Source organism: Kogia breviceps, chromosome 9, assembly GCF_026419965.1.
Source record: "Kogia breviceps isolate mKogBre1 chromosome 9, mKogBre1 haplotype 1, whole genome shotgun sequence".
Lineage (NCBI taxonomy): Eukaryota > Metazoa > Chordata > Mammalia > Artiodactyla > Physeteridae > Kogia > Kogia breviceps.
Window position 1 is genome coordinate 8,470,207 of NC_081318.1, and position 15,512 is coordinate 8,485,718.

The 15,512-nt window shown below is 36.5% G+C and overlaps 1 protein-coding gene across 2 annotated transcripts in view; it reads right to left on the reverse strand.

Annotated features, from left to right (window-relative positions):
- Positions 1 to 15,512, reverse strand: part of CNTNAP2 (contactin associated protein 2) — a 2,024,023-nt gene that overhangs the window by 752,583 nt on the left and 1,255,928 nt on the right. For both annotated transcript variants that reach the window (XM_067041938.1, XM_067041937.1), the window contains one exon: positions 9,061 to 9,167. In XM_067041938.1, the coding sequence (XP_066898039.1) occupies positions 9,061 to 9,167 (107 nt within the window). The remainder of the gene's footprint in view (positions 1 to 9,060; positions 9,168 to 15,512) is intronic.

Consider the following 15,512-nt stretch of genomic DNA (forward strand, 5'->3'; position numbering starts at 1 on the left):
ATACTATTATTCTCATTTTATTAATAATGATATTCTGGTAAACCAGTTTTACAAAAAAAAATAAAAAAGAGTTTGTATTTGTAGGGTGTGTCGAGTTCCATGGGCTAAATTCCCCCACTGTAACTGGTTCAAGGCACCAAGCTTTAACAAGCAGCTCACAAAGTTCCTGAATACTTAACAATCCTGGCTGCAGCACACCAAACAGGGCGGTGCTAATCTGGGAGATTTAGCAACTTCCCCAGGATCCTAGGGCATGCAAAACTCGCAGTGGGCACCCCCGTGAGGTCTGGGGATGCAAAGCTGGGTCTCCTCACCGGAGCGCTTCGCCACACTCCATGTTTATCTCTGCCTTGGACCCTGCCAGTCCCAATCTTCATTCTCCCCAAACCAAAGAATTTAGCCAGGGTTCAGCTCCTCCTTGAACCCTTCCTGACCATCTCGGTTGCATTGTTTTCTCTCTCCTTAGCCTTTACACCAGTTTGGCACATAAACATCTACTAATATAGTAATGTTTCCTGAATATTTGTCCTGCTTCCTTTTCTAACTACCTCATCCACTTCATAAGGAAATGGGCTCTTGTCTGTATTTCGGCATCCACATAGTGTGCTGCATACAAAATAGACATAATATTACTGAGTGAATTGAAACTGTCTATGGGTTAGAGATACTCCTATACACCAAGCTTGTAAAGCTGAAGACTTGCAATAGGAACACCGTGACTAATGTCAATATGAAAGCAAAAAAAAAAGTTTGATTTGGGAGAAGTCAGATAGATCAAAGGAGAGGCACACAGTGCTTTTAACTTTAATTCTCCTTTCCTGTGTTTTGAGTGGATATAAACATCTCAGAAGTTTCCCTCCTTATCTTTCAATTAAACAGCCCTCCCTCCCTCAGACTTCTACCCCCTAATGGAACTTGGCAAAGGTGCAGAGGTGGGTGTTTTCTATCCCTTTTTCTCCTCACTCTGAACCTTCCATGAGATAGTCACAGGGGAGCTGAATGAATAATGTCAACTCCTTCAAGACCTGGCTCTGGCATTTTATCACCTCTGAGAAGTTCACAGGTTCACAGCTCCTCTGTTGGTAGAGCAGTCTGCTTTTCAATATGCATTTGCAGATCAACTTTTTGCAAAGGCTCTTTATTCAAAGAGAAAGATGTAGTTTTGAAACTATTGAAAGAGTCTTTGTAAAACTGAAATTAAATCCTTTCTTTCTATGTTTAATCTTAGCCATCTTTCCAAAGCAAGGCATGAAAGAGGGGATTCATTTGAAATTTGGGATGCCTTAGAAATGAAAGGTGCTTGGGCTGTGTTTCTCCAAATGACCTGCACTATTTTAATCCAGTGTAATTTACTTGGTTGGAGCTGAAAGAGAGAATGGCCTCTAAATCCCCTTCCAACATTTCTACACAGATAACACTCCCCACTTGTCTCCACGCGTTACTTTATTTACAGAGGCCAGGTGAGAATGTGAGCCAAGGAGATGCTGGGATGATTGTTTCTTTTCCTAATAAGTGTGATTTCAGGAAGTGACAGCACTTGTCATTTTTCCTCTTTCCCCAAATGCTCCAGTTCTAGTAAGAATGTGAGCTTCTCAGCTAGAGAATACACACAACCAAGCATGAGCTTGCTAATATTGTAATTGTACATATTCTACTGAGAACTGCTTTCTCCACCCAGCACCATGCTGAAGCTGCAGCCTCCTCACCCTGATTTCTCTCTGCCAATCTGATAAGACAAAAAGCAGAAATAAACAAGTAAATAATCTGATAATAACCTCTGAAAAGATGACACGATTGCTTAAAACCATAAAGAATTTGTGATATAACATTAAATAATTTCCCATGTAATTACATTTATACATATTTTGTAAACATGAAAATTACCAACCTAGACTGTAAAAGGTAAGCACATGGTACTATTTACCCTCAGCTCACAATCCCAATGAACCAGGGATATGAAAATGAATTAAGATTATAGGGACTTTTATTTTTAATGAAACTATGCACTTCTTTGGAGGAGGCTGTCCAACACTCTATTCTAGTGTCCCTGCCTTGTTTGATTCCCGTCTCCATACTCCACACCTGTCCTATATGCAGCACAGGATCAGCTCTCAACATGCTGAGGGATGAATAACTGACGGTGAGAATCAGAATCTTGGTGTCCCGCGGCCCGACAGCTGTACCCCATAGTCACTCTTTAATGACAAGGACACATTGAGCATATGAAGTACTTCATGGTGTAGGAATGGAACAGGGAGATGAGAGGGAGGTAAAATTGGAAGAATTTGGCAATTGTTCACTTGCTAACAAAGAGGCACAGTCTGGCTACTTAATGCCATGTCTAGATTAGAAACAGCAGATTCACCCTGTTCATCTAAATCAGCCTGGGTAGCCATTATATTTGCCAATACAGCCTTTTATCTTCTCAATGAGTATTGGCTAAAATATTTAGACACTCTCTGATCTTTTCTTTGAGAATCAACTGTAACAGTACTCTGTATCCTTAAGCTACTTACAAGCAGACAAAAATTTGGCTGGCTGTTTTTTAAGACTTCGCAGTACAATAAAAGTTACAACAAGATCCAGGATGCTTTCTATATTTACAAAGCACTTTAAGAGGCAATATTTCATTGAACCTCCCAGAGGAAACTTAAGTTCACAGAGGTTAAGTGATTGTCAAAACACAAAGCCAAGGCAGCCCAGAGGGGGAAATAAAGGAGGCAAGGAGGAAGTGTATTAAACTCAGTGCTTCTCATTTAATTGCTGTTAGTGACCTGTAACTAACAGCATGTAATGGGAGAGCTGACTTCACCCTCCAGGGGTGTAGGTGGAATCCACAAATGCCCTAAGAGGGCTGGAGGAATGGGAGAGGGTACAGCCCTACACTAGGCATGCTCAGCTGATGAAGGAAGAAGGCTGGCCAGATAGCCTGAGGGTTTCACAGTAGATACCTGATTTCAAACCCTGAGTTCTTTTCCCTTTCCACAGTTCTACTGTACTAAGAACACACACATAATATTACATGATAAATCAAAGGATTATGTTCATCTTATTCAAATTTCATACCAAGTTTAAACAGTTTTTTATCATTCACTAGATGGTCAATATTTAAACACATCTATATTTATTTTATTTTATTTTATTTTTTGTGTGTGTGTGTGTGTAAGTTCAAATCCTGTTAATATAACTTTTTTTAACGTCTTTATTGGAGTATAATTGCTTTACAATGTTGTGTTAGTTTATGCTGTATAACAAAGTGAATCAGCTATACATATACATACATCCCCATATCCCCTCCCTCTTATATTTATTTTAGAACAGCTCATACAATCAGCCAGCACAGGAGTTGACGGCACTATGTTATCTAAGATCTTTTGTTGTCATTCCAACTTATTTTGCCACTATTACTATATATTACTATATATATAGTCTCACAAGTTACTTTAACGAATGGTGTCTTAACATGGCAATATTTTCCTCTAAGATTATTTGAAACGTGTGGGTTTGTGTGCACATATACTGAATCTGTCCATATAATTTCTTAAAACTCTACACCTCTTGTGATTGTTTGTGCTGTCATGTCTATCACTGCGCCCTCTGCTTTGAATTAATGCATCTTCTATTCTCTACCGTCCTTTTTCTGTTTTCTTTTTTTCCCTTTGGCTTTACTCTCTCTTCTTAGCTTTACAACCTTCATAAATTTGGATAAAGGATGTTGACTTTAAAAAGCTCTTGATGCTTCTTAGGTTATCTGTAATTTATTCACTCTTAGATTCAGTGCATATTCACTGAGCACATATTATATGCTGGGTGGGTTCTGGGGATAAAATGGTGGACAGAACCTGGCACTATCTCCTCTCAGATATTATAGTCCAGTGGAAAAGACAGATATTATTAAAGAATCACAAATGATAAATGCAAAATCACAGCCATCACCAAGGCTAAGAGGAAGATATATGTCTTGAAATAAGAGGATTTGACCTAATTACAGGTTCATGGAAAGCTTCCCTAAGGAGGTGACTACTGAGCTGCGATCTGAAGGATGACTAGGAACATACCAAGCAAAGCAGAGAGGGAGGATGTGCAAAAGTCCTGTGGTCGTGGCAGTGGGAGGGGAGAGGGAACAGTTCGAGGGTACCACGCAAGTATGGAAAATTGAAAGGAGGCCAGTGGGACTAGAGGGGAGACAGGGAGGAAGCGTATGGCCGAAAACCAGGTTAAAGACACAGCCATACCAAGTAGGACCTTGTAAGCCAATTGAACTTTCAGCTGAAGGATGGATTCCAATTCCATAAGGCCATGATTCTACCCAATGACTGCCCTTTTTGTTTTTGTTTTTTTTTGGTAGCAATGGTCAAATTCCAAGTTGTCTTCATTGGTGTCTAAGTTTGTGGTAGTTCCAAATGGATGGGGGGGACCATACTTCCTTGTGCCAATAAATCTATGTTTTTACGCCCTAGGTTAATGTGACTTTCAGCAGGTAGGAAAAATTTCTTTTTAAAAAATTATGCTTTGAATTAAGTTACTTATGTGTATAATGGATTATAAATAACATGGTGTGAGCTATTGAAATCCACTTCACTCTTCATGCGTGCAGTAATAAGGTGCGGTATAATTTACGGTTTACAAAGTTATAGACCCAGAGTCATAGTTCCGGACTACATAATGTAGAATAGTTTCCTTTTAAATTTCAATTGTTCTTCTAAAACTGGCTGGTGAAAAATTTACTTTTGCATTTCTGTGGCAACATCAATCCCTGTTTCTTCTTAGTATTTCAGAATTCAGAAATCACATAATTTTAAAATTGGAAGAGATCTTCATAGGTCATCTAACTTACCTCCTCCTACTTCCTCTGGAAACAGTCATGTCTGTATATCTGGGCAAGGTGAAAGTCCCTCCTTTAATAAAAAGATATCTGGAAAATATTTTCTCTCAGAATGAAGGTCTGGCATCTAGTAATTCTTATAGAGTTCCACCCCAAATATTGCTTATATTTGTCAAATATCCTCTTGCACTTGTAAAAATCGTGAAAAGGTTTCATATTATTGAGGATATCCTGGGGATTTTTAGGGCAGGTCTATATAGGGGACTAATAGTATATGTAAGTATGACTGAGGTCAAAGATAGACCCCAGCAGCATGAGAAAAAAATATCTGCTAAGCCCTGGGATAAGGGATAGGTTTTTTAATTAATTTATGTAAACCAGAGCCATAATTATGAAGTGTAAAGAACACATGTGAAAAAAATGAGATGATAATTAGATCCTAAAAAGCATTTGAGGTGTTGGAATGTGAGCTTGGAGCTCTACTGAAAAGGGTCTATCTATCACCACTAAGAGAAAAATACTGTAGCTATAAACATGAAGTTTTGCTCAAAATAAAGACAAATTCTTACACTTTGGGGAGAATGAAGTCAATGTAACAAAGCAAATAAACTATTTAACATGGTCAGTCTACCCTCTGTGTCTCTGTGTCATGATTTTATATTTTGATATGCTACTAGTCAGTTCTTAGAAATTGATTGAGAATGGAATACCTGCATAAGGAAATTTTAAAGATATGCAACTGCAAGAATGTAATGTATTTGCGTTTTTTCACAAACTAGCCTCCTTAGTTTTTTTTTTTAACATCTTTATTGGAGTATAACTGTTTTACAATGGTGTGTTAGTTTCTGCTTTACAACAAAGTGAATCAGTTATACATATACATATGTTCCCATATCTCTTCCCTCTTGCATCTCCTTAGTTTTTGAACACGAAAAACTGTCTCTCCCTTTCCTGCAATCTGTGGCTTTTCTTGTAGGATTTCCTCACCCAAAGGATGACACCCTGTCTCCTCATGGGAGTGGTTTGTAAATGACAATCATCTGAGCCCTGTATAGAATTCACTTGAAAATTAGTTCCTCCATGTATAAGCAACAAATAAACAAACAGGTCTAGGACATACCCAGATCACTTTTAATGTTCTTCAATTCTTCTGGAAAAACAAAACCCTATGGAAACCGATCATTCACTTCAAGCTCAAATCTGCCATGGAAACGATAGCAAACAGTGAACGGTAGCATGAAATTAAGTGACAAATTGTGTGATATGGACAACTATTTGTATAGAAATTCAGAGCAAAGGGATGATTGCTCTGAATGGGATGAAGTGGCAATAATTTACTGAGTACTAACATATGCTAAAGCCCTTCTCAGTGTTCTCCACAAATCATCTCATTTAATCTCACAATGGCTTTATGAGGTGGTGCTGTTATTAATCTCATTTCACAAAGGAGAAAAATGAAGCTCAAATGGTTTTAGTGCCCACAATTACAAGTAAGTCGTCCAAGTTCAAACTCAGGCAGTGTGACGTGTCAAAGAAGGGCTTCGAGCCTCCATCTTGGACTACAACCCAGCCGGGACAATCACACAAGGAATAGCTTTCTCATCCCAGCCAGCTCCGGACCAAGGAAGAAAATGTGTTAGACACTTAGCAGCCTAACTGTAATGTCTGAAGCTCTCCTAAATATTTAGTTTTACTAAACTTCAGACTTTAGTTAGCTGTTCTTTACCTTTTTAAACTAGTGCTATTTTAAAATTACCATAGTTCCTTTACAAAAGGGACACTTGGTCTTTCACTGAAAATAATGAGGTAAAAATGTAATAATGCTAACAAAGGTCAAAACCACAGAACACAGAATAAGCAACGAGAAGTCTCAGCTCCTTGGATTTTAGAACTGTAAGAGATCTCAGGAGGCATTTAGTCAACAGAGGAATTAAGGAAGTCCAAGAGAAGAGAATGACTTCCTGCAAAGGCACCCCGCGTGGTGACCTCACAGGCAGCATCAGAAGCCCATGCAGTCACTGACTACGTACAAATGCCAAACTGTTCATTCTGTATCAAACTGAATAGCATATATTATATAATTTTCACAGTATTATGTGCTGGGCCAGACCCTCCCAATTTTTAACTAATTCATGGGAGTAACTAACAGATATATCAAGTCTTTTAGCTTATTTGGAAGCATGTGCCTTCTACAACCCACAAGATATATTTTTCACAACAAAATTGTGTCCAATCAATCCTTTCTTGAATTCTGCACTATGGTCTTCTAACCTCTATTTATGCACAAACACGATTTTCAACATTTTAGCCTTATTTGGGGAACACAACGAGCACTCAGGCTTTCATTGTTAAAATGAATGACTCTATATTCATACACACAAAAATTAAATAAAAGAAGAGTAGAATAAGAAGCAGGGAAGAGATCATTTCCCTCTTTTACATTTATCACTTCCCACAAGAGCCAAATCTAACCACACTTAGGACATTTCTAATACTTGGAGTTGTTAACTCTTAAAAAAAAAAAACAACACTCAACTATTCAACTACTGGCATATATTTTAAACTGTTTTTAATTTAATATGTTTAAATGTCTTTTTCTTTGCTGTGTATTCAATGAAAGAAGCAATTATAAAAAAAATTATTTGCTTTTACATTAAATATAAAAGTGGTCACTGAGATAGGAAACACTTGTAACCACCACCAATTTCTTGTTCTTTCCTTTAGTTAGAATTTCCATTCTCAGAAACAAGATTGTGATAGTTAAAGGTAGTATTTATAACATATTATATAAATTCTACTAGTGGAGTAAAGGTACTTTGTTTCATCTAAGTTACTTAGCTCAAGTATTATGTATCATACAATGAATGTCATATGATGAAAGTTAATATTTTGATGTGATTGGAAGGGTACAATTTTAGCCATAACTCCTTAATTCTAATTAATTTCAATATCAATCACTTTGGTTCTTTATTCATTAAAATACTTTTTTACATATCTATATATAAATACTGTAGAGATGATGAATCTACTAAGTGTCTCTTTTAACTCTTTTATATCGCCCTATTAATGTTAATTTTTCTAGTTCTATTTGTCTCTTGGTTTTTTAAAATATCCTCCTAAACAAATTAATAAGTGCAATAAAATAAATTACAAATTTTTTTTCTTAGTTGAGGTCTTACAATATATGCTGAACTCAATGTGTTATTGTACATTACTACAAATAATGATATGAAAAGTCTCAGAGAATGGTATTACATTTTTACTGTCTCCAGAAATCTAATAATATTTTGCTTGTTATTATTTTCTAAAAGTGAAATGAAGAGAAAGCACTCTGTATACTTAGAAGATTTAGATATTAGATTTTCATACGGAGAGAAGATTGAAGAAGACTGAATCTCTTTCCTCCTTCCTCCTTACACACACACACACACACACACACACACACACACACACTCATGCTACATAAAAGAGATGACCTTCTTCTTTCAACTATATGTTTTATGGCAAATCTGTCTTCAAAAGTGCTATGCATTATTGGAAAATTAACATTATAATTATAAAGTTAATATTCATTTTTTAATAATCTTTGAATTATAAATAATAATTTTTATTTAATTTTTCAGGGAAAAGCTACTATGTAAAACAAGGCACATCTGTGTTCCAAAAGACATTTTTGCATGCTACTTTCAATTTTTTAATATTTAAAAAAATTTGCCTTCTTGCATTTTTATTTTACATATACAACTTCAATGGACTTTCTTCCACTTTCCAGCTCATTTTCCTGATCTAAAAAATGTGGCCAAATAGTTCTAAAAGAGCGCTGAGACAACTATCATCCAGAAACTAAATGTTCAAATTACACTCTGTCTGCCTCTCTGATGAATTGATAAATGAGTATCCAGTCAGAGATATCACACTAACACAATTTTCCAAACAATCTATCCAGACAGATGTGGCTTAGACACATAAAGCCACATCCAAAAGCGGCATTCCAATCTCAACTACATGTTTATGGAGCTTTGGAAACGTTGGTCCTTCTTTTTGAGTCATTAGGCTTGAGAGAATATATTTTGACAACTAGAATACTATTCTAGAAAAGCAACAGTGAAATCTGGGTTCTTCAGAATCAAGTGATTTACTATGTGGATTATTCAGGTTGCTGAGTTTTAAAGCATAGCTGAAGATCAGGATTCTCATGCAATTACAAGTTTAAAGTGAGATAAATTGGCACTCACAGTTGTGGCAGGTGGCCCCACTGTATCCCGTCTCATCACAAGTGCATACGAAGCTGTCCCATGTTTGCGAGCACTTCCCACCATGCTCACAATGATTGGGAACACATCTGTCAGAGAAAGAGACAAACAGAAATAAACCAACAAACAAATGAGATTTATGAGTGGCTAAATTCCAAGCTGTCTGGGCAATATATCATTTCAATGCCAGATTGCCTTACCAAGGCAATTAATCCTTGTTAGTTTAAGCAGATTAATATGATTCATAATGGAAGGTGCCAAGCGCACAAAAGATGATGTATCACAGGCTTGGTGTTTCCCATTTTTGAGTAAACAGTAGAAATTAACAAACAGTTGAGAGATTCATTTGCACATCACAGATTCATTTTATTTTCCTTTTGCAAAAAAAGCAGACACTAGCTAAATTTCCTCCTGGTGAGAGACAAAACATTAGCCATCTTTTTTCCTGTACTATCCTTTATCAAGGCCAATAGTACCAAGTCAGAAAGGGGTAATGCTGAGTATTTTTTTTATAGCAGTATGACTTTCTGAAACAATGCCATGGCAATGAGAATATACTAGCCTCATAAGAAGAGATTTCTAAGTCTTCCTTACCTCTCCTCCCATGCCCTGCCGGCTAATGAAAGCCACCTTTATAAGGAGGCAGCAAGTATAATATGGGGGAAAAATGCAGGTTTTGTGTTCAAATCTTTGTCTTTTTATTTACTTAATATCCAGTTATGATGATGTAATATAACCTTTCTGATCCTCAATTTTCTCATTTGAAAAATGGAGTAATTATCCCTATCTGCTAAGTATTGGGTTGGCCAAAAAGTTCATTTGGTTTTTCCTTAACATCTTATGGAAATGAACTTTCTGGACAGCCCAATACTTTTGAGATTAGGAGGTAATGTTCATAAAGTAGATAATTAATAGGCAAGAAATAGAAGGCCAATAAACAGGAGCTATGGATATCTGAACCACTGCTTGCAGGGCACTGTTTTATAGTCTGCCTGTATTCTAGCAATAGTGACACTGGAATTTGTTCTGGAAAACTCCTGTTTCAACAGCACAAATTATTTTCTTCTTATGTATTAGCATTCACAAAAGAGTTCTAGCTTTGAATAGGAAACTCTCTAAAGTAGAAAAGTCCACCCAGATCAAAAAGGCAGAACCCACAATAGTGGGTCACAGGTTGCTCGATGGAGAGCCACACTTTGAACACCAATAATGATAAAGCCCTGGTAGGGTCTTGCTGCAGAAAAGAATAGGACTGGCCTCAGAGATAGTATTCTCCATCCCCCGTTCTTGACTTACCATCAGCCATGCCTAAAACTACCATAGCAGGGCATAGCCCAGTTTGGCATGGAACTCTGTTTCTTATATAGGAATGCTGTTCCTCTACAACTCTTTGCAAACCTTTAGTCATGCAACAAACAATTACTGAGCACTGTGGGAAATAGAAGATGAATAAGAGTCTATTCACTGCCTTTCAAGAGCTGAAGCCTAGGAGGACAAGATGGTAAGAGAAGAAAACAAGAGGAAGAACATTATAAGGGGAGAAAATACAACATAAGAGAGCATAATGTTGGATTTTCAGGAGGTGGGATGGAAAATTCACCCTACATTTAATAGGCAGTTCTATTCCATATGAATTTGGACTTGGTGTTATCCAGGCTACAAAGATGTTTCTTCTCCAAAGACTCTATAACCTACATGGAGATGGGGGTGGGGGATAAGATTCATGCGAGATACAGTACTAGGCAGAACCTGATCCATCATCAGAGTGATATGAAACGTACAGAGATGCAGAGACCAGAGTAGTTATGGGTAGACTATAAACAAAGGGCTTAATCAAGCTTAGAGCATTTCGCTTGGGCCTTAAAAAGAGAAGTTCAATTTTTATAATTAAAATATTGAAAACTGTTCCCAGCAGAGGAAGCAAGAAAGCAAGAAGGAAGAGTTAGAACCATGATCAGTGGGTGGGTGGCCCAAGGTGGTTCGGGTCTATTGCCAGAGCCATTTCCCTCTACAGGTGCCCAGGAATAGGCCTTAGCAGAAGGCATTTATATCCAAGAGTCCTGATTCTCCAGACCATGTGGGGAAGCAATGATACAGACACTCCAAAATTACATAAAGCTAAAAATCATCTTTGATACTTAATCTGGGATTTCAGTACTTGTATGTCTTTGTGTGGTATATTTACCTCCTAAATTGTTGTGGGTTAACAGTAACTCAGCCTAATAGTGAAAGTAATTTACATCAGCTCATTATATCAATTAATTCAGGGGAAGTAGTACAGAGTGTACTGAGTCTCTAGGGGAAACCAGATTGGAATCTAAATGTGCTCTAAATAATGCACAAATGAGAAAATCCACGTCAAAATGATAAAAAAATATTGGTGTGCACTTAAGCATATAACAGTCAAGTGAGGTTAACTGAATATTTATAAAATTCAGTATTATTTCTTTAAAAATGATCTTTTATTTAAATAAAATGTTAATATTTTATTTTAAATGTTTGTTTCTTAATATTTATCTTTTTAAATTGACATTATCCCTATGTTGATTACTGGCATTTTAATTCCTAATGGTGAGAAATGTTTTATTTCTAAATCAAATTGATTCAAATATAATTTCAAACCATAATATTTTATCACTATATTAAAAAAGTTAGAACCAGTTACCAAGCAAAATAAAATCTGAATTAACCTAGCTTCCCCCTTCCTAATTATTTATTTCTTCTCTTGTACTCCTAATGGAACCATTTGTATATGTCCAATATACCATCCTCATATTGTTCAGTAATTATGTGTTTGAGCATCTGTCTCTTCTAAACTGAGACTCCGCAGTGAGAGATTTTGATCTTTTGATTCTTAGCATGACAAGGCATATAGCCCATTCAGTAAATGCCTATTGACAGACTGAAGGAATGGATGAACACAACGTTAGAAAGTTACATCAAGGAACTGAAGTAATTTCAGAGAAAATATCTTTTACTGTGAGATATATAGAATATTCCTATGTACGATTTTAGTCTTAAATCCAGACTCTTGCTCTAGTGAACTAATTATTTTAGTACGGCACAGGAAATGTATAATTTGTTTCATAGCATGTGCTAGCTTGAAAGTTTGATTCACATCAAAAAATTAATCAAAATGACTTTGCTGCCACGACTGGAAAACTACTTGACCAGGATTAGGAACATACGGGGAGAAGTTGGCAGGTGTCAATTTGTTGTGATCGAAGGGCTCCGGAAGAAGTGATGCATTCAATTAACTCTGTTCTGAGGTAGCCCTGTTATTAGAGACTCCTTCAGCTGGAATCATCCTTTCCGTTGTGGCAATGCTTTCCAAAATGCTTTAGAACCGAAAAGCTGTATTTTGGAAATTCAAATATATAACAATTACTTAATATAAAATCAGTATGAACAGACTGGTTGTTTGGATGGATGCAACAACTCTATCCACGGTTATGGATGACAGGTGCAGTTTTATTTTACCCAGAGTATCTCTTTTATTTCTATACTTGATTTTAATTGCAAAGCATTGAGAAAATTGGTATTCACAACTATAAGAAACTGAAAATTGTATCACATTTGTTTGTAGCAGCTCACTTTTTAGTCTATGGATACTAATTACTTAAACGGGGATGGTGGAAGAAATTTTATTTCAAATCTAAAAAATGTTAATCTGACAGCATAACTGAATGCACTGGTAGTCTTCAAAGCACTTTGAAGGTGCTGTATTTCTTTTTCTCTACAGTATTTAAAAATTAAAATAGTTTTATTTATTTTTAAAATTTATTTTATTGAAGTATAGTTGATTTACAAGGTTGTGTTAATTTCTGCTGTACAGCAATGTGATTCAGTTATACATATACTGTATATACATTCATTTTTACATTCTTTTTCTTTACGGTTTCTCACAGGATATTGAATATAGTTCCTTGTGGAATACAGTAGGACCTTGCTGTTTATCCATTCTACATATAATAGTTTGCATCTGCTGACCCCAAACTCCCAAACCATCCCTCCCCATCCCTCCTTCCCCTTGGCAACCACAAGTCTGTTCTCTATGTCTATGAGTCTGTTTCATAGATAAATTCATTTGTGTCATATTTTAGATTCCACATATAAGTGATATCATATGGTATTTGTCTTTCTCTTTCTGACTTACTTCACTTAGTGTGATAATCTCTAGGTCCATCCATGTTGCTGCAAATGTCATTATTTCATTCTTTTTTATGACTGAGTAGTATTCCATTGTGTATGTATATATGTGTATATATGAATGTATGTGTGTGTGTGTGTGTGTGTACACACACACACACACACACACACACACACACACACACACATATATATATATATACCATATTTTCTTATCCAGTCATCTGTCAGTGGACACTTAGGTTGCTTCCATGTCTTGGCTATTGTAAATAGTGCTGCTATGGGCATAAGGGTGCATGAATATTTTTGAATTATAGTTTTGTCCAGAGCCATACCCAGAAGTGAGATTGCAGGATCATATGGTAACTCTATTTTTAGTTCTCTGAGAAACCTCCATACTGTTCTCCATAGTAGCTACACCAATTTACATTCCAGCCAACAGTGTAGGAGGGTTCCCTTTTCTCCACACCCTCTCCAGCATTTGTTACTTGTAGACTTTTTCATGATGGCCATTCTGACCAATGTGAGTGGTACCTCATTGTAGTTTTGATTTGCATTTCTATAATAATTAGTGATGTTGAGCATCTTTTCATGTGCCTGTTGGCCATCTGTATGTACTCTTTGGAGAAATGTCTAGTTAGCTCTTCTGTTTAAGCCCATAAAATAGATAGTTTTAAATAAAATTCAAATCAAATCTTTGTGTTACCCCCTACAACTACATTTGGTTCTGGAGAACCCAATGTAAAATCCACAGTGCCAGCACCACGGCTTCAGAAATAGGCTCCCACAAAACCTAATCACAATTAACCATGGAGTGTTTATCAGGAAAGCTAGCTGTTACTAAGATCCCAAGATACTGGTATGCAAAAGCAGTGTTTTTCAAAATTTTCTGTGCAGAGGAATCACTTGAACATCTTGTTAAAACGAAGATTCTGATTCCTTAGGTCTGGGGTGGAGTCTGAGACGCTCCTTGGTGCTACTTATGCAGCTGGACAGAGAACTGTGGTTTTAATTACAAGTCTCTAGGGATTTCCAGTTCACTGCGGTAGGATCTCAAAGAAATGAGCACACCAAGAGAAGAAACAGCCCAAGAACGGAGGGCACAGAGGGGAGATGGAACGTGGAAAGGGAAAATTTGATCTATGCTGCCATTTCTCCTGAGACTGTACTTTTTTCATAGGCTCTCCTACCAATTTTTAATATGATGCATTCAGAGTGACAACATAATAATCTTTCAGTAATCTTTTTTAAACCTCATTTAGTAGGTTTAATCATTTCAGAATCAGACTGTAGACCTCATGGAATTCATAGAAAGTGATCACTGACTATAAAGGCAGTTTCATTTCACCTTAAAATGAAGTTCCCTGTTCTCAACCTGAGTCAGCTGAGGTTTCCCACCTTCTTAGTTCTTATAGAGAGACCAATACTAGGAAACTTAATTTGCTTTTAAATTAGTACAAATTTTATACTTAGACATTGCATTCGCCTTGTTCTGAACTTTAGAAAGGAAAACTGCAGGTTACTTGTAGGATTTTGTGAACGATTGGAATTTATAAATTACCATCTCTGCATAAATGAGCTCCTGAATTTATGATTTTTCCCCTTCATCTCGGCTCCCAATTTTATTTTTGCTTATCAAGGCAAGAAATTCAATTAGAAAGTTTGGTTTCTTAAATGCTATTTTTCATACTCCTGGCTCTCAGAGCTATTTCCACTATCAAGGCAGAGTTTTCTTCTGCATTATCTTCAATATCAATCTCAACAATATTTTAGCACTTTTATTCTCACTCTAATTAGATTTTAATTTTATTTGAAGGCATACTCTCCATGGAGTATATATTACTGCCTTATATTTCTTCTGTTCAAACTGAAGTTATATAGAGAAGTAATCATAATTTAGCAACTAATTTAGTATTTCATTACTACATAAGTTAGTTTCATAGCTGTATAACCAGAAAAACTAATGTTTAGGTATCACCTCACCCTGGTTAGAATGGGCATCATCAGAAAATCTACAAACAACAAATGCTGGAGAAGGTGTGGAGAAAAGGGAACCCTCTTGCACTGTTGGTGGGAATGTAAATTGATACAGCCACTACGGAGAACAGTATGGACATTCCTTAAAAAACTAAAAGTAGAATTGCCATATGACCCAGCAATCTCACTATTGGGCATATGCCCTGAGAAAACCATAATTCAAAAAGAGTCATGGACCTCAACGTTCATTTCAGCACTATTTACCACAGCCAGGTCATAGAAGCAACCTAAATGACCATCGACAGACG